The sequence below is a fragment of the Choristoneura fumiferana genome, chromosome 28 (genome assembly GCF_025370935.1).
Source record: "Choristoneura fumiferana chromosome 28, NRCan_CFum_1, whole genome shotgun sequence".
Classification (NCBI taxonomy): Eukaryota; Metazoa; Arthropoda; class Insecta; order Lepidoptera; family Tortricidae; genus Choristoneura; species Choristoneura fumiferana.
In genome coordinates this window covers 5,608,199-5,626,648 of record NC_133499.1, presented here as the reverse complement: position 1 = coordinate 5,626,648, position 18,450 = coordinate 5,608,199, and the positions used below count along the sequence as shown (strand labels likewise).

General features: G+C 36.1%; 2 protein-coding genes across 3 annotated transcripts in view; one reads left to right on the top strand and one right to left on the bottom strand.

The window, feature by feature from the left end:
- LOC141443939 (uncharacterized) overlaps window positions 1-18,450 on the bottom strand; it is a 215,344-nt gene that overhangs the window by 104,337 nt on the left and 92,557 nt on the right. The window lies entirely within an intron of this gene.
- The window catches only part of LOC141443990 (lachesin-like), a 40,193-nt gene continuing 21,938 nt past the window's right edge, over window positions 196-18,450 (top strand). For both annotated transcript variants that reach the window (XM_074109438.1, XM_074109437.1), the window contains exons 1-5: window positions 196-383; window positions 3,379-3,497; window positions 12,235-12,357; window positions 14,710-14,866; window positions 16,259-16,358. In XM_074109438.1, coding sequence (XP_073965539.1) covers window positions 335-383; window positions 3,379-3,497; window positions 12,235-12,357; window positions 14,710-14,866; window positions 16,259-16,358 — 548 coding nt within the window. In that variant the 5' untranslated portion in view covers window positions 196-334. The remainder of the gene's footprint in view (window positions 384-3,378; window positions 3,498-12,234; window positions 12,358-14,709; window positions 14,867-16,258; window positions 16,359-18,450) is intronic.

Here is an 18,450-nt window from a genome sequence, read left to right as displayed (position 1 = left end):
TTATTGAAATAATACACTAGCAGCTCTTAGAGCTGATGCGTGTACATCACTGCAATTATTTGAATTGTTTGCCAACTTAAACATCAGTTAGGGGAATAAAAATCTTCACTGCACTGGCAACACAGTCGCATACCTGCCACATTTGATTCGGTCGCGCGATGCGATCCATTCCATTCCTTCCTTGTATCCGCTCATTCGGTCATTGGGAGCGGCAGCGGCATAGGTAGGCAAGGAAGGCACTTAGGCAGTGAAGTGAAGTGACTATAGCAAGCGGCCTGTTTTGTTTTGAATGAAAACAAGTACACAGTACGATTAGGTGTGGTGAAGCGTGTGAATGGCATCTTACGGATATTTTACGTTATTACTATGCCTTACATCAAACGGTGAGTTCAAATTACTTTAGTCTAGAAGCCAGGAAAAGATCTCCACAAACAAGCGACTTGATGCGATTCATACTTTCATTTTACATGTATCTTTCAATTGTTTTTGTTCTGGACACGTAATTTTGAAAGACACACCCATTCATCACGTTTCTTAAGTAAATAATACATTTAACGACCTTCTTTTATGTTATAAAAGGTAGTAATCGTGAATGTACCCGGTATTTCTTATTACTTCACACAACGAATTTTTTGCAATAGCCGGGATGCGAAGTAAAATCTTCAACGGTCGTTATGTCAAGACGCATCGCGTTCTAGTTAGCAATCTAGTTTATTGCTAAATAATTGTTTTATTGTACGAAATTACAGTTGTAAAATCATTTTCGTTTCGTGATCGTGCACGCCTTCCCAATATCGACCAGTTTTACGCTTCATTGGTTTAAAAACAGGATGCAAGGGTGATCCGAACTTTGATAAGGGGTGTTTAAGATTGTAAGCTTTTAATCATGAGTTAGTTAAATAATAACAGCTATAGGGTGTCAAATGCCCTATTGACAGATTTTTAAATGCCATTTCGTTAATTGCAACAACAACTTTTTGAGGGGATAGGTGTTCCAATTTTAATGTGATTTTTTTCTTAAAAAAGAGTACATGCTTCATTTATTTTTAATGTAGATTGAAGCTTGTAGTTACATTAGCATTAGAATTTATAACTTTAAAATATTAATTAATTAAATAGTATAATTTTTACCAGTCTGCCCGGTTTTGTTTTTCACACTTAAGATGTAAGTCTATTTCTTCTTATTTGTAGACTAAACTGCTGGATAGTTTTCTATGAGATAACATTACATTTGTCATGTCATTTGAGTGAAATAGGTTATCAATTATTTAATAACTAGGTGTTCCCCACAACTCCATCTGCATAGAATTTGTATATCACTATGCTATTTTCCGGGTTAATAACTATCCTAAGTCCTTCCCCGGGACTTAAACTATCTGTATACCAAATTTTGTCTAAATAGGTTCACAGGCATGAAGACATGAAGAGATAACACACATACAAACAGACTTAGGAGCTTTCGCATTATTGTATTTTCTTAAATAACACACATCAATACAAATTAGTGAATGTACAATTGGAATAAAAATTATCCGAAAAATAACTTAGTTAAAAAAATATATAAATTAGTGATAGGCCAAATGAGGTTTAAACCAAATAAGAACTTTGGCCGAACATTCAGTAAAAATATAAAATTCGGCTTTGGTTCAATATACTGCCTCTAGTTAAATTTTTAATACAAGTAGATAGATTGAGAACACCCTTTAATGATTAAAAATACTTAATGTTTCTCAATGTTTAGTTTATAAAATTGTGAACCAAAAACTTTTTTAAATTCAATTTAAGAATTGTAATCAATGTTTATTAAAAGAATATGTACTTACATACTAAGTTTATTGATATTTTGTTGCATATTTTACTGATATGACAGACATGCGTTCTTATTTCAGTCAAAATAGTACAAGTAGGTTCTTTTTTTCTAGTGCCGAATGTTCGGCATTTAAACCGGATTTCGGCCAAATGCTGAAGTTCGGCTCAAGCTGCCGAAATTTGGTTAAACCGAATGTAAAACGAATGTCGGCCCATCCCTGATATGCATTACAAGTAAAAAATTTGCACCAACTCGCTGCCGGTGAGTAGCATACCCAGAAGGCTGGCAGCATTGCAGTGTTGTTTTTTTTTTTTTTCTATTTTTTTTTTTTTGAGGCTTAAGTGCACCAGTGTGACTATGCCAGCCTCATTGAAAGACTCGATGTCCACATTCATCAAACACTCCTATTGCGATATCCAGATTATCTGGCTGCAAAGAAGTGCTTGGTGAACCGATAAATTCGTACTGCATCTTCCGATACCGGACAACTCAAAATAACATTCACTGCCCCATTGAACAGGTCCAAATCACTCAACCACCTCTCGTGGATATCCTTCGTCAATACACACTCCACCAAACAATGTATTAAGTCCTCAATCTTATTACAATCCGTGCACAAGGGGGATTGAACTACTTTCATCATATTTTAAAAATTTATTCAATGGAACATGTCCTGACCGCACTCGAAACGCCCACACAAGTAAATCCCTGGGGAGGCTGGCACAATCGAACCAGGGCACCCTGAAAATTTTGTTCTGTATTGTGTTGTACCAGATACCTTTTGTTCTTGATAACCAAATTGAAATGACTCTTGCACATATCTAAGCATTTATTCCTCGCAAGTGTCATCAATTCCGTACCATATGGTTTACATAGGAGTTCCATGCCGTCTGTCACTGCCGTTTTAGCCACTCTATCTACTTGCTCATTACCCATTACGTTGAATTGAATGGCAATGCTGATCTGCTGGGCCAGATATGTTCAGCTTTTTGGTCTTGCGTCAGCTCCACAAGTCTTTTACAGCACTCTTTATGGACTCTGTGGGCGCTTTCCCATTTATAATTAATTAGTGAGATGGTGTGAATAAAATATGGAGGAGGAAATTATTATTACTTTTCTAAAGTTAGTAACATTATGCTATTAGTCTGTTTAAAAGAAAATACATACTGAAATATAGATGCACAGAAAAACCAGAACAATAAGACCATCACTGGGAATCAAACCCAGGTCCTCTGTAATCCGTACCGCGTGCTATACCGCTACACCACTGATGGTCAAAGGTACCGACACGAATTTCCCCTATGCACCTCATATCTCAGCTTGTTTGCTTCTTGCGGCATCTATGCCGTAGCCCTCATTGAGAAACTTTTTCGGCACTCCATTGGAACTAACCGCTCTCCGCCGACAAGAGATATCGTTACTAAGCAAGTCAATTTAAGATTGGTTTTTTGGAATCTTTTTGTTTTTTTTATTTCAATTCCAAATTTTTACTTTTACGGTAAATCCTAAATTGAAAATACAAACAAAAGAACCATTTTATGAACTAATCTTTATTTTATGTTTTTCAGTGTGGGCTCAACGGACACCAACAATTTCTCACATAACCCAAGAGCAAATACGAGACATTGGTAGCCAAGTGGACTTGGACTGTTCCGTGCACTATGGGCAGGACTATCCTGTACTATGGGTGAGTATAACAATTTCAAAATTAAAAGATACAAATACATAACAAAAATCAAAAGGTTTATTCTGTTAGTAGGTCAACTTCAACTTAAATTTTTGTGTTTTTGGCAACCAGTCACTTTAGGCTAGCAACCATTACTGCCAATAAATAATAAATAAATATTACGGGACAATTCACACCAATTGACCTAGTCCCAAAGTAAGCTTAGCAAAGCTTGTGTTATGGGTACTAAGCAACGGATAAATATAATTATATAGATAGATATATACTTAAAATACATATTAAACACCCAAGACCCGAGAACAAACATTCGTATTTTTCATACAAATATCTGCCCCGACACGGGAATCAAACCCGGGACCTCAAGCTTCGTAGTCAGGCTCTCTAACCAGTAGGCCATCTGGTCGTCAATGCCAATGACTCCTGACAGCCGCAAAGGTGTATATTGTTTGACCAGTTTTAAGCAGATTCTAAACTGTGGGTGACGTAGAGTGCTTGGTAAGTAGTTCACAAAGGGCACTGTTTTAAACTACCAGCATTGCCAAGAAGAAAGCACTGCATGAAACATTGTAGGAAGTCATTTTTCAAAATAAAATACAAGGGTTACGTCCAAAAAATGTATTTTCTTTATTTCTTTCTTTCTTTCAATAAACTTAACTACTTAATTCAGTTTAGGGTATTCCCAGATCATCATCATATCAGCCAATGGACACTGTTCGACACAGGCCTCCCTACGTCTCGACTTGACGCAACTCTAACTTCTCATTAGTAAATAAGTTACTGTTAAAAAAAGCATTTTCACAAGCTTTTATTTAGTTTCACCTGTCCCGTTGTCTGTCTGTCTGTAATCAAATCTTGCAAGTTAAATTCGAACAACTTCCAGTAGTTGGATTGACTTGAAATTTGCTATACTTATGTAAATTGTGTGACAGTAAAATAATCTCGTAGTGGCATCCTGGTAGTCCGGCCAGTATCATAAATATCCGATATTTTGATATTTATAATAAATATCGGATATTTTCGAACCCTGTTCGGCATTTCAGCCGAAACACCATAAACGGGACTTATCACGCTATTATTACACAAGTAATATTTACCTCGACGTTTCGGCAACGTTACAGTTGCCGTGGTCACGAGTAGACTGAAGTGTGGGGTGTCAAGTCTGCCTAGCAGAGGAGTTCTTCCGAACTACCCGCACTTGATCACTAATAGTGCGGCACTCGTATCACGAACTACCCTACCCGCACTTGGTCACTTTTATTAGTCACCCTATCACACCGACACACGTCACTAACAACGTCCGATCGTCCCTCCGAACATTCATCCCGACGCCGACACTTATTAATAACAGGATTCCACGAAGATGAAAGCTTATACCCATCGTCCCGGTTGAAATTCTTTTGCTTTCTTTTTTTTTATGTTTTTTTTTGGTATTTTGACCTATGAGTGAGAATCACGAAAGTTTAAAACGTTATATATCAGCCGAAGTTTGGCTCAAGCTGCCAAAATTCGGTTAAACCGAATGTAAAACGAATGTCGACCCATCCCTAATAATAAGGTACATAGATGTCAGTCAATGCCCATACACACCAGTTGCTTCAGTTGGAAGCGATTTGCATCTGCCGTGAACCCACGTACATGAAGCAACTAGCATGAGAAAACGACTTGTGCAAAATTGGCGCAAAACCGTATGGCGTCCTAAAGCAATTTGTGCGGTAGACCGTTTTGCCATCACGCACATGCTTGTGCAAATTAGGATCATGGACCCTAACAAATATTTATTAGTTACTAGCTTTTGCCCGCGGCTCCGCCCGCGTGGATCTCGGTTATCGCGCCCTATTCCCTCGGGAACTATGCATTTTTCCAGGATAAAAAGTAGCCTATGTCACTCTATGGCCCATAAACTATCTCTGTGCCAAAAATCACGTCGATCCGTGGCTCCGTTTCGAAGTGAAAGACGGATAAACATACAAACACACACACTTTCGCATTTATAATATTAATATGGATTACACAACGCTTCAACTTGCGGGTGCCGTAAAAATATCAAAATGGCCACATTCAACCAAGCGACGCGGATATCCATAAATGTAACCAAGTAGGCTATTATCAAAATTCAATAGTACAATTTGGCCCCCCCATTTTATAGGGCGTCAATGGAGCGGGACAATAGGGCATGGGGGCTTTGACTTTAATAAACTTAAGTGTTTGCTTAGTTAAAGATGTTTGTTGAGCTAGTTGTCTGTTGCCGTACTTTTTAGGGTTTCGTACCAAAAAAACCGGCTTTGAGCGTGTCAGACACGGCCAGGATAGGTTCTGTAGCCTTAACGAAAAAATTAAGTATTAAGCTAGGCCGCTATTTGCTAGCTGCTAATAATTCTCCTCAGTCATACTTAGCCGTAATAGTTATCTTTGTTAAACCCTACTTTAATATTATAAATGCGAAAGTAACTCTGTCTGTCTGTCTGTTACGCTTTCACGTCTAAACTTGGTATATAGGTAGTTTGAACCTCAAGGATCAACATAGGATACCTTTTATTCCGGTAGAGGGCGCCACCAGCGATAACCTAGATCCGCGCAGATGAAGTCGCGGGCATAAGCTAGTCTTCTATATACTCGGAAATAAAAATGAATTGGGTACCTTAAGTTGTCTAGTATATATGGTCCATATTATATATCGAGAGCCGTGGTGGCCTAGCGAGAGCCGTGGTGGCCTAGTGGTTTGACCTATCGCCTCTCAAACAGAGGGTCTGGGTTCAAACCCCGGCTCGCACCTCTGAGTTTTTCGAAATTCACGTGCGGAATTACATTTGAAATTTACCACGAGCTTTGCGGTGAATTAAAACATCGTAAGGAAACCTGCACAAACCTGCGAAGCAATTCAATGGTGCGTGTGAAGTTCCCAATCGGCACTGGGCCCGCGTGGGAAAGATGGCCCAAGCCCTCTTGTTCTGAGAGGAGGCCTGTGCCCAGCTGTGGGACGTATATAGGCTGGGATGATGATTATATTTTTTATAAGAGAAAAGAGGTGACGATCATAATTATCCCACCAGAGGCAAAGATATGCTGCGCCTGCCACGAGTGCGATTGGCAAAAACTAGAAAATGTTTTATTTTCCAAAGTTTAAAAATGTATAACCATCTACCCGTGTCAGTAAAATCAATGAATGATGTCAAATTTAAAACCTTTCTTAAAAAGAAGTTGACTCAAGAGGCTCTGTATAGTATTAAAGACTATTTTGACATAAAATTTTAATGAAAAATAAATATTGTATAGAAATGGACATATCTGCCAATTAAATTAATGTTATTTTTTTCTATATTTTACAATTTTAATTATTATTATTTGACATCAAATTAAGATTTTTATAATTTAAATTTATTTTTCCCTTTTGTTAACTGTAGGCTTTTTTTTTGTAATACTCGTATGTAAGACTTGTTCTAGTGCATAATTTATTTGTGTCAATGGAATAAAGATATATGACTATGACTATGACTATGACTATGACTATGACTATCCATAGTAGACTTTTAATGTAGCTCACTCCTGTAGATAGATATTTTTTTCACTTTCCGTTTTTTTGTAAAAATAAAATGACACTATTTCAGCAAACCACACACGTTTGGTGAGATTAATAGGTTTTGTGCCTTGGTCTGTTTGTTTTAAAAAAAATCGGTCAAGAGCGTGCGGACACGCCCAAAATAGGGTTCCATAGCCATTACGAAAAAATTAAGTTATATTTTTCTAAGGATTTCGTATTTTATACGGAATCTTCCAAGTTTAGGTATACCTTAGGCTGCTATTTAAGAGTAAAACTACTAATAATTTTAATTAATTAGTTTTCCTTGAAAGTGTGATATACTTACTACCATCCTGAATTTTTTAAAATTTTTCCACCCACCGGTTTAGATTTTAGAGGGGGGGGGGGACGCTCGATTTTAATAAAAATTTGCACCTTAATGTTGAATATTTTGCAAATAAATCACTGAATCGAAAAATCGTTTCAGCAACCCCCTAATGATTTTAAAAGACTTATCCAACGATACCCCACGATACGGTAGGATGAGAAAAAAAAATCACCCCCACTGTACGTCTATGGGAGGTAACTTAAATTTTTTTTTATATATTTTTTATTGTACCATTTTGTCAGCATAGTTTACATCTATATCCATGCAAAATTACAGCTTTCTAGCATTGATAGTCCCTGAGCAAAGCCGCGGACGGACGGACAGACAGACATGGCGAAACTATAAGGGTTCCGGTTTTGACATTTTTAACACGAGAGGTGGCGATTTTGTTAGGTGTTCACAAGAAATGAACTAGATGGCGCTGTTAAACAGTTTAACAATTTAGGTTAATTTATAGAATGCTTACATAAATGGTGTACTGCCTTTTCGGCGAAATATTTTTCGTCAAATTTCACTTAGCAACCAACCTTTCGCCGAAGTTTCATTTGGCAAACCAATCCTTGGCATAACTTTGCTTCACATTTTTCTTATTTCGCAACATTTTTATATTGCAAAATTTTACTTCATCACACTGTTATGTGGCAAACAATTATGTAGCAAATGATTGGCTAAGGCAAATAACAAATAGTCAAATAACATTTAGCCAATTTTTAAACATAAGGTAGGTATATCAGTCATGATATATAATAAAAAGAATAAATGTTAAATTATGTGGCGGTGAGCGAGCGAAGCGAGCGAGCAAGACGAGACTAGGCAGAAGCGACTTGGATAGGTTAGGTTCAGAAGGCTAAGGCGGGAGCGAAGCGTAGCGTAGCTTCCGCTTTAGCCTTCGATGTTAGGTTTTTTTTTTAACAGAACGGAAAAAAATCATTGGCTTGCTTGCTTGTTTGCTTGCTAAATGAAGGAATGCCAATCAACGCATTTGACGAAAACACAAATGACATCTTAAAAAAATCCCAGGTAATAATTTGCATAATAATCATTTATCAAATCATTAGTTGGGAAATGATATCAGTGCGAAATGTTGAGTTGGGAAATGAAATTTCGCCTAAATAAAAATATGAGATAAATAGTTTGGGAGTTAATAATTTGCTAAATCATTTTCGCCAAATCATTAGTAAACCACAAAAATAATTAATGACACTAACTTGCAACTGCGTAGTACTTTGTTATATGTATAAAGATCAATTAGTATAACAATATTGAGTCCACGTTATTAGGGTTATCAGCTTAATGCCCGGTATATTAAATTATGATATGATCGATATTTTATTCTCATAACAATGTGTGCCGATAGCTGAGTTGAGCGACTGAAAACCAGAAAGTAGTTTGCTCAGAATCCAGAGTAGAATCGATTACACTATGTTTTAAATCAGGTTGTGTTTGAGTTTTTAAATCCTTTTTTTATTGTCCCCAGTCTAAATATTACGAATGCACACGCCAATTAAATGTTTTAGGGATGTTTCATACCCCTTAGATAATTTAACACTGGCCGTTTTGCTGTCAGTATGGCTTTCCTCTAAATCTGGCATTAAAAATGACGACTGTCAAGTTAGAAATGAAGTAGAATTACCTACTGATTACGTAAAACATATAATTATTTTAGGAAATAATGAAGGTATTCGAAAATAAACACAAATATTTTCAGGTTTTCAGTTATTTAATTAGCACCTGACCAAAAGTTGTGTTTTAATATTTTATGGAGGTATTGGCTTAAGTATTCATTTCCGATTATGGAAAGAGGATTGAAGCTGAACCACAATAAAAAAATAGTATTTGAAAGTATTATACCTGAGACCGGGTTATCATAAGACACGTACGCGTTTTAAATTATAATAATTGAAGTTTTCCTGTTTTAAACATTTACTTATCAATAATTGATGGCGTAGATCCACTGTAGTGTGTTACTGACAGTTATAATAAGATAACAGTCATATTATATTGAACTTTCACACTTATCTCACATGAGTAAACAAAACTATCAAGGCATAATGAAATGTTTTGTTCATAATCAATACAAATAATTACTTTTCATAACAAGGTGATACCTACAGGATCATAAAAAAGATAAATATTTGTGTGCTACACAAATCAAAAAATCTGATGAGGATTTTGAGGATCGATTATTTGCATCGTCGTTAACTTGTTTCAATTACATTAAAAAAAAATACAGTTAATGTTAATGCGAGGATGATTATTTTTGGACGGAATGATATTTTTGTATGAAACAAAAAAATATTACCACACAATACTTAAATAATTTACGTGTATAAGTAATAGATTCTTAGGTTATTAATTACTTACCCTGAAAATATCCGCACCTTATATATATAACATAATTGTTTTGAGTATATAACCCGGTCTACACGTAACTATCAATTTTTAACCGAAGGAGGAGGTTCTATGTTCCAATGTTTGTATTTTTTTTATGTATGTTTGCCGATTACGTCAGTCAATTGTGAACCGATTTTCAAGGTTATTTTTTTATTCGAAAGGGTACTCTTCTGAGGTTCTCACCACATCAAGATCTGATGATGGGATCCTAGGATAAACGAGGGCAAACCTCAAATTTTATAGGCACACCTATGGCGATTTTGGCATTTTTAGCATTAAGATAAGCATTTACATTTAGAAAGTATCATTTGGTAAACTGGACCTGATGAAGAAGACCGTAGATGACCAATGGAACTCGTCAAAGCTAAGTAATGCTCGCTCGTCTATAAACGATCATTATTAATATACCTAGATAAGCGACTAAGAAGGAGCTTTAAGTTAATGATTCATTCGAACTGATCTGATGCTGAAGCCGGAAGGTAGGCAACGGAACTCTGTTATTAAACAACGTAACTAAGCCATGTTTGTGCTTCATGGAATCATTGTGAGATGTACTTTGGCTACGAATCACTAAAAAGTGACAAATAAAGAATTTTTTTAACAAAAAAGTAAAACCGAATCCAAAAAAATAACAAAAAAGGGATCTGACTATAAAACCCTTAAAAATATTTTAGGGTTTTATAGTCGGTTCCATTTTTTGGAAAGTTAGGGATCTGAGTATAAAACCCTTAAAAACATTTTAGGGTTTTATAGTCGGTTCCATTTTTTGTTATTTTTTTTATTTTTATGGTCTGTTTTACTTTTTTGTTAAAAAAAATACTTTAATGACTGTTGTAACCACCATGATTGTCGATAACTGCTTGCAAAAATAATCGCATCGATGCAACTAGATTTTCACACATATTAGAGCCGCGAACACTGTCCCATATTTTTACACAGTAGGCTTCTAACGTTTCCGGAGTTCGCTCATTTTGGTTATCCCAACGTTGGGCATGGTTAAAACACCCCATAAATTTTCAATGGCATTTAAATCCGGTGATCTGGAAGGCCAAGGAACTACTTTAATATTATTTATGTGTTGATCAAACCAGTCTTGCACAATACGCGACCGGTGTATTGGGCAGTTATCTTGCACGATCGTTATGCACGGCACTTGTTCTTCTGGATAGACAATTTCTAACAGTGGGCAACATGGTCTCCTGTAGCAAACTGGCATAATTAACACCGTTCGCTCGACTGGATATTCTGACAAGTTCTCCCGGGTCATCAGCACACATTCAGTATTCCCAGACCATAGCTTGGCGCTGCGGCGTATCTATGAGTCGTGGTCTACCCGATCTTTGACGATGCAGCAAAGTTCCTTCGTCTTGATATCGATTAAATAACTGTTTTTCTCTGTAACAATATAAATAAACATAAAATAATATAACGTAGATATAATTTTAATGAAAAAGTTGGTAGGATGAACGTAAACAAAAAAAAACTCACATTAACTCCAATTTTCACTTAGCCTGGTGTAATTATATATCTCTTGTATTTACAAAGATGTTACTGGTATTTGTTTAAAGATAGACTATCAGGCTCCTAATTAAAACACACAATAAGGCTCCAGCTCATAATAATATAGGAAACCTAAAGTGTATAAAGAAGATGGGGCAGAGTGGTTCAATTGAAACACTAATATAAATATATATCATGGGACACTTGACACCAATTGACCTAGTCCCAAACTAAGCAAAGCTTGTACTATGGATACTAGGCAACGGATAAACATACTTATATAGATAAATACATATTTAAATACATATTAAACATCCAAGACCCGAGAACAAACATTCGTGTTATTCACACAAATATCTGCCCCGGCCGGGATTCGAACCCAGGACCTCAAGCTTCGTAGTCAGGTGCTCTAACCACTTAGCCATCCGGTCGTCAAATATAAAAATATAATATGAAAACAAGGAAATCGCCAAATCGAGCAAAAGAAAAACAATGGCACGGCCGTACCATACTTTTCTCGAAGCCATTCAGGCTATATTCAGCATATCTTTATTCAGCCTAGTTTCGACTACTATTAAACGTAATTAGTGAGATCGTTAATCATTTGTTAACATAAAATATGTTTTTTAAAGTTATACTATAATAAACATTTGGTTTCAAATAATCACCAATATTTTTATGTCTAAGTTCCCTTCAGTTATTTTAACCATCTTATGTTGTAATACTTTTGACGATAAATATATTTCTACTTTGATATAACAGTATAATTGCAAAATAGTATCTTAAACAACAAAAAGGTATTGTCATACAAAAACAATTGTTTCAATCATCACAATTTTTTAATCATAACTTTCAGTTTAACCATCTTGATAAAAGTGATAAATTAATAAGACCGAATGATGATGATGAGCATTCCTCTAATACTCCATTTGTTCCAGCTAAAATACGACCGACAAAAGACGACGGAGGCTCTGCCCCTCTCCACAAACTCGGGCCTTATCATCCGAGACTCGAGATTCTCTCTACGGTTCGACGCTGCTTCTGCTACTTACACACTATCGGTAAGTTTAACTAATCATTATAGAGATGGGCCGAAAATGGGTTTCACCGAATACGAATATTCGGCCAAATTTTCGGTAAAACTTTTACCGAACCGAATATTCGGCATAAGTGAGTCCTAAGTAAAAACTAAAAATATGATTATTTTTTTGTTGAAATGTTGTAATTTACTCATGCAACTCTTGATTAAAACAAAACATCCTCACAATAAAGACCTGATTGTTTATAATATTATATTATTTTATAATAAAGATCACTGTAGCTTAATCTCAAAACAGCTACATACTTATATTTTGTTTTTAATTAATAACCATATTTTTATCTATTGTTATTGGAAATAATGCTACAGTTTCAACAAAAACGAAGCCTCACTATACCTCATAAACACACACTAACACTAAACTCATACATGGCTCAATACAATAAAAAGTTTGCCGAACATTCGGTGATTTAGCCGAATTTTCGGCCGAATACGAATATTCGGTAAACCTGCCGAATACCGAATATAAAACCATAGTATAAGAGAACAAGTATGCACACTCCGACCCTTTAGGAGACTTAACTGCCTACTCCGGCGCGGACGCTTAGGGTTGTAGATGTCTATTTTAGATTAATTAATTACCTACCTGCCAATAATTTTAGTATGAAAGTTAACTTGAAATTGTCTAATATGTGTGTCTAAAGAAAGAAGATTCTTTGCCGCTCTATTATTATACTAAATTTACAAATATTATTTATAAATTCGCCGAAGTGGCGATGGCGACTGTGTACATACTACTCGTGTTTCCTACACATAATACTATAACTATATTGTTCATATTTATTTAGGTATCTATTATTTTTTATGTGTCCTTGCACGAAACTATCACACTACACTTATATACTACTAATTTACAACTATACCTAATACAAAAAATACGTAAGTACGAGTGATCGTAAAAGGTGATCATCTCGCGAAGCGAGCGCAAGATGAGCGAGCTAAAATCGAAACATAGCCTTGACTAAATATAACTTAATCCTCCTTAAATTAACAGTGAGTGCGTACCGGCGCCAACCGGCGCGCACACATTTAAGCCGCGCGATGTACTTTTGTTCGTAGTGACTAGTGAACCTACTTGTTCTCTTTTACTATGATAAAACGAATATTCGGCACATCCCTCCCTACTAATCATTACCATATCAGCCGTAGGACATCCCCTATTGGGCATAGGCCTCTGCCATATAGCTCCAGTTACTGCGGTTGGAAGCAGCCTGCATCCACCGTGAACCCGCGGCTCAAAGGTGCAGGGCTACTACGAAACTCGAAACTCGAAGTTCGTATCGTACCGTCCCTCTCGCTCTCGTATTAAATTATTTGACATCTATTTTTGTTTGACATAACCTTAAGTTCATGTACCCAAATGGTTGTCGGGAAGAGATCGCTCCAAAGCGATAAGACCGCTTATTGTCTACCCTGAATCTAAGTGTTTATATTATAAGTTTTTTGTACTGATTTATGGTGTGCAATAAAGAATATTTGTATTGTATAAGTGTCAGAGGGACCGCACGACACGAACTTCGAGTTTCGTAGTAGGCTAGTAGGCCTGCTGCTGCGCTACTACGAAAATCGAAGTTCGTATCGTTCGTGTCCTCTTACTCTCGTATCAAATACCATTAGGGTCAACGGGACGGCAAGATACGAAGTTCGAATTTTGCACTTCGGTATAGGGCCAGGTCATCCGTCCATCTTGGTGGTGGACGTCCTACGCTGCACTTGCCGATCCGCAGTCTTAATACGAGAACTTTTCGGGCCCTACGGCCATTTGCTGTGACCTGTCCATTGCCACTTCAACAAGATAATTCGCTTGGCTATGTAGAGGGAAAACAAATTTGAACTCTGTTAAATAATGTAAAGTTCTAAATAACTACTTGTATGTATGTATGTGACCTCTTTATTGTACAAAATAAACAAAAAAATACAATTGACAAACTTTCTATTTTTTAATTTGATTTATTTACTTATCACACAATGCGTGTACAAAGGCGGACTTATCCCTTTAATTAAGGGGTCTCTACCAGTCAACCTTTGAGTGGATGAAAGGAGCAATCAGTTGGGGACTGACAAAGAGTGAATGATTTGTATTTTTTTATTAACTTTATCATTAAAAATAGTTCATAGAAGCTACATTCACCAAAAACAGCTTGTAGGTACAGTAGAGTGCAAAAATAAGGATATATTCGAACCACTCAAAAATATGTTACTACGGCCTTATTACGTCGGAATAAGAGTCTGTGGTACTTATTTTTGAAACTTTGAATAAGTTCATATTTTTACACTTAACTGTACATACAAAAAAACTTTTTTTTTTTTTTAGATAAAAGACATCCAAGAAACAGACGCCGGCTGGTACCAATGCCAAGTGATCATCTCAGTGAGCAACAAGATCACAGCTGAAGTGGAACTGCAAGTTCGCCGTCCTCCAATCATCTCTGACAACTCTACACGCTCCCTCGTCGCCAGTGAAGGGGAGAGTGAGTATCAAATTAGTTAGCGCTACCACAAAACAGACAGATGTACAGAATGAGGGCTATCGTTTTTTGTCTTTTTAGATGGCGCCTCTGTTGCGTGAGATTTTTAAGTGTGGCTTTCAGTCTGTTATTACGGATGTGAAAACAAAGTTTAGATTAAAATCATATTTAATACGCCTTAAAACCGTACCATAAAAAATATCGAGGAACCGCAATGTTGCGTAGTCCCGCTTTGTTCGGAAAAAAAGGGAGGACAAAGGTTTCCGAAAGACAAAAATGTCTCAAAACACAGACATTCATTGCCCCGTAACGCATAATTGCCATAATTAATTTCAGGTAATGCAAAATATTCACAATATTATTCTAATTATAAATTAACTCGCGTAGCTCACCCAAAAACTACGAGATTTGACATTTCGGAGACCTCACGCTACACTAGCGCCTCTAGCGGCGAATTGATACGCGATAGCCCACATTCAATCTAAATACAAAGTGCGCTCGAGCAACACACACATAGACACTGCTCACGAACACGATATCTCGGACCGGTTGGGACCAGTGCGAGCGCGAGTGCCACCCGCTTGAGACACGAGTCTGAACTTTTTTTGTACAATAATGGAGCGACAAAAAAAAGTTATAACTGTTCGGTGGACGGTTGTTTAAATTCAACATTGAACGGTGAATTGTCGTTTTTAGGGTTCCGTAGCCAAAATGGCAAAAACGGAACCCTTATAGTTTCGCCATGTCTGTCTGTCTGTCTGTCCGTCCGCGGCTTTGCTCAGGAACTATCAATGCTAGAAAGCTGTAATTTTGCACGGATATATATATAAACTATGCCGACAAAATGGTACAGTAAAAAAATAAAAATAAATTTTTTTTTAGGGTACCTCCCATAGACGTAAAGTGGGGTGATTTTTTTTCTGATCGAACCCTATAGTGTGGGGTATTGTTAGACAGGTCTTTTAAAACCATTAGGGGTTTGCTAAGACAATTTTTCGATTCAGTGATTTGTTTGTGAAATATTCAACTTTAAAGTGCAAATTTTCATGAAAATCGAGCGTCCTCACCTCTAAAATCTAAAAAATGGTGTAAATTTTTTTAAAAATTCAGGATGGTAGTTAGAGTAAGTATATCAAACTTTCAAGGAAAACTATAACGGTTAAGTTTGCTTGAGAATTATTAGTAGTTTAAGAGTAATTAGCAGCCTAAGGTATAAAATATACCTAAACTTGGAAGATTCCGTATAAAATACAAAATCCTTGGAAAAATATTACTTAATATTTTCGTAATGGCTACGGAACCCTATTTCGGGCGTGTCCGACGCGCTCTTGGCCGGTTTTTTTTTTCAGACAATATGGCGGCGCAAAAAATCATAGTTTTATTGTTAATTCCCAGGTGCGGTGATGGAGTGCTACGCTGGCGGGTTCCCGCCGCCGAAGATATCGTGGCGACGCGAGAACAACGCCATATTGCCGACCGGAGGGTCTATCTACAGGTAGAAACTGCCATTAGCAAAAAAATTGAAATTTAAATAAATTAATTAATATCACGGGACAATTCACACCAATCGACCTAGTCCCAAAGTAAGCTTAGCAAAGCTTGTGTTATGGGTACTAAGCAACGGATAAAATTAATTACATAGATAGAACATATTAAATACATATTAAACACCCAAGACCCGAGAACAAACATTCGTATTTTTCATACAAATATCTGCCCCGACACGGGAATCGAACCCGGGACCTCAAGCTTCGTAGTTAGGTTCTCTAACCACTTGGCCATCTGGTCGTCAAATATTTATTGTATTGTATTGTAAAACTCATTGTTTTACATAAAACACATGAAAAGAACAGAACACAGGATAATAAGATGTACAGAGGCGAACTTATCCCTTAAAGGGATCTCTTCCAGTTAACCTTCGAACAATATTAGTTTATTCATTAATTCAATATAATACATCATAAATTACAAAAATGACAGTTACAAGTATCTGTATTGAAGTCGTCAAAGGTAATATTAAATAAGATTAACAATAATATTGAAAAAAATACAAATGCTAATAATTTCAAGTATGTATTGAGATAAAAAAAGATTTAAAAAAAAAACAGTTTTGTTTTCCACGAGGGATCGTTATAATAAAAAGATAGCAAAATTATAACATTACGAACGACAGACACGATAACGATTGTCCGCCTGACAGGATATCAGACAACAGAGTAGACACTACGAGTACAATGAAAAGATAAAAGAACCGACATTTTAAATTAACTCAAACAATGCATTATAAATAGAAATTCTGTATGGATTGTCTAAAATTCATAAGGATAATGTGCCAGTTCGTCCAGTCGTCTCATATGTGAGTGCTCCAGCATATAAATTGGCAAGGAAATTAAATAGTGTTATTCGTGTAAAATCTTCTTTTACCCCATCATACAGTTTGAAGAATAGTTCGGAAAAATTAAAGATAACAGCATTCCGCCTAACGCAACATTGCTTTCTTTAGATGTAGATAGTTTATTTACTAATGTATTATATAGTGAGACAATAGTTATTCTTAAAAACCATTTGGAAAGGAAGCGTTTACATCCTGGGGAGGTTTGTGAATTAATTAATTTGGTAACTTTATGCATGAAGCAAAATTATTTCCGGTTTAATGGACAGTATTATTTACAGAGTGATGGTTTAGCAATGGGATCACCTCTGAGTCCATTAATGGCAGATATTTTTATGGATTACTTTGAAAATAGGTACATTGTGGGTAACAATAATATTGTGTATTATTATAGGTATGTTGATGATTTAATTCTGTGCTGGAGGGGAAGTATAAGACAGCTCGACTTGTTTGTGAAAGGTTTAAATAACAAACATGTTAAAATAAAATTTAAAAAAGAATTAAAAGAAAAATTTTCGTTAAACTTTTTGGATTTGACAATTACTAGATTTAATAATAAACACCAATTCAAAATTTACCGAAAGCCCACGTACACAGATGCCGTGATACCAGCATCATCTAATCACCCGTGGCAGCATAAATTAGCAGCTTTTCATTGTTATGTACATAGGTTGTTAACTGAACCTCTTTCTAGGGAACATTTTGATTGCGAGTTAAATACTATTTATCAGATAGCGTTGTCGAATGGTTATACTAAATCAATGGTCAATAGTTTGGTTCAGAAGAAGCAGGCACGGATAGTGAATAGCATGCTTTACGCCGTGTTATCATCGCAGTCTTCTAATAAATATAGGTGTAGCATTTCATACGTTGGTCGTTTGTCTGATAGAATTTGTGGTATTTTAAAATCAAACAATGTTAAGGTAGCCTTTAAGACTAACAACTCTTTGTACTCTAAACTTTGTAACCACGAAGAGAAGGTAGATAAAGGAACTAGATCGGATGTATACAAGCTCACTTGTAATGACTGCAGTAAAGTATATGTTGGTCAGACAGGACGCAGTTTTAATGCTAGATTTAAAGAGCATGTTTCGGCTTATAGGAATGAGCATCCAGATAAGTCGAATTTTGCCAAACATTTGTTGGAACTAAATCATTCTTTATCGGACTCAGATTCGTATGAAGTGTTACATTA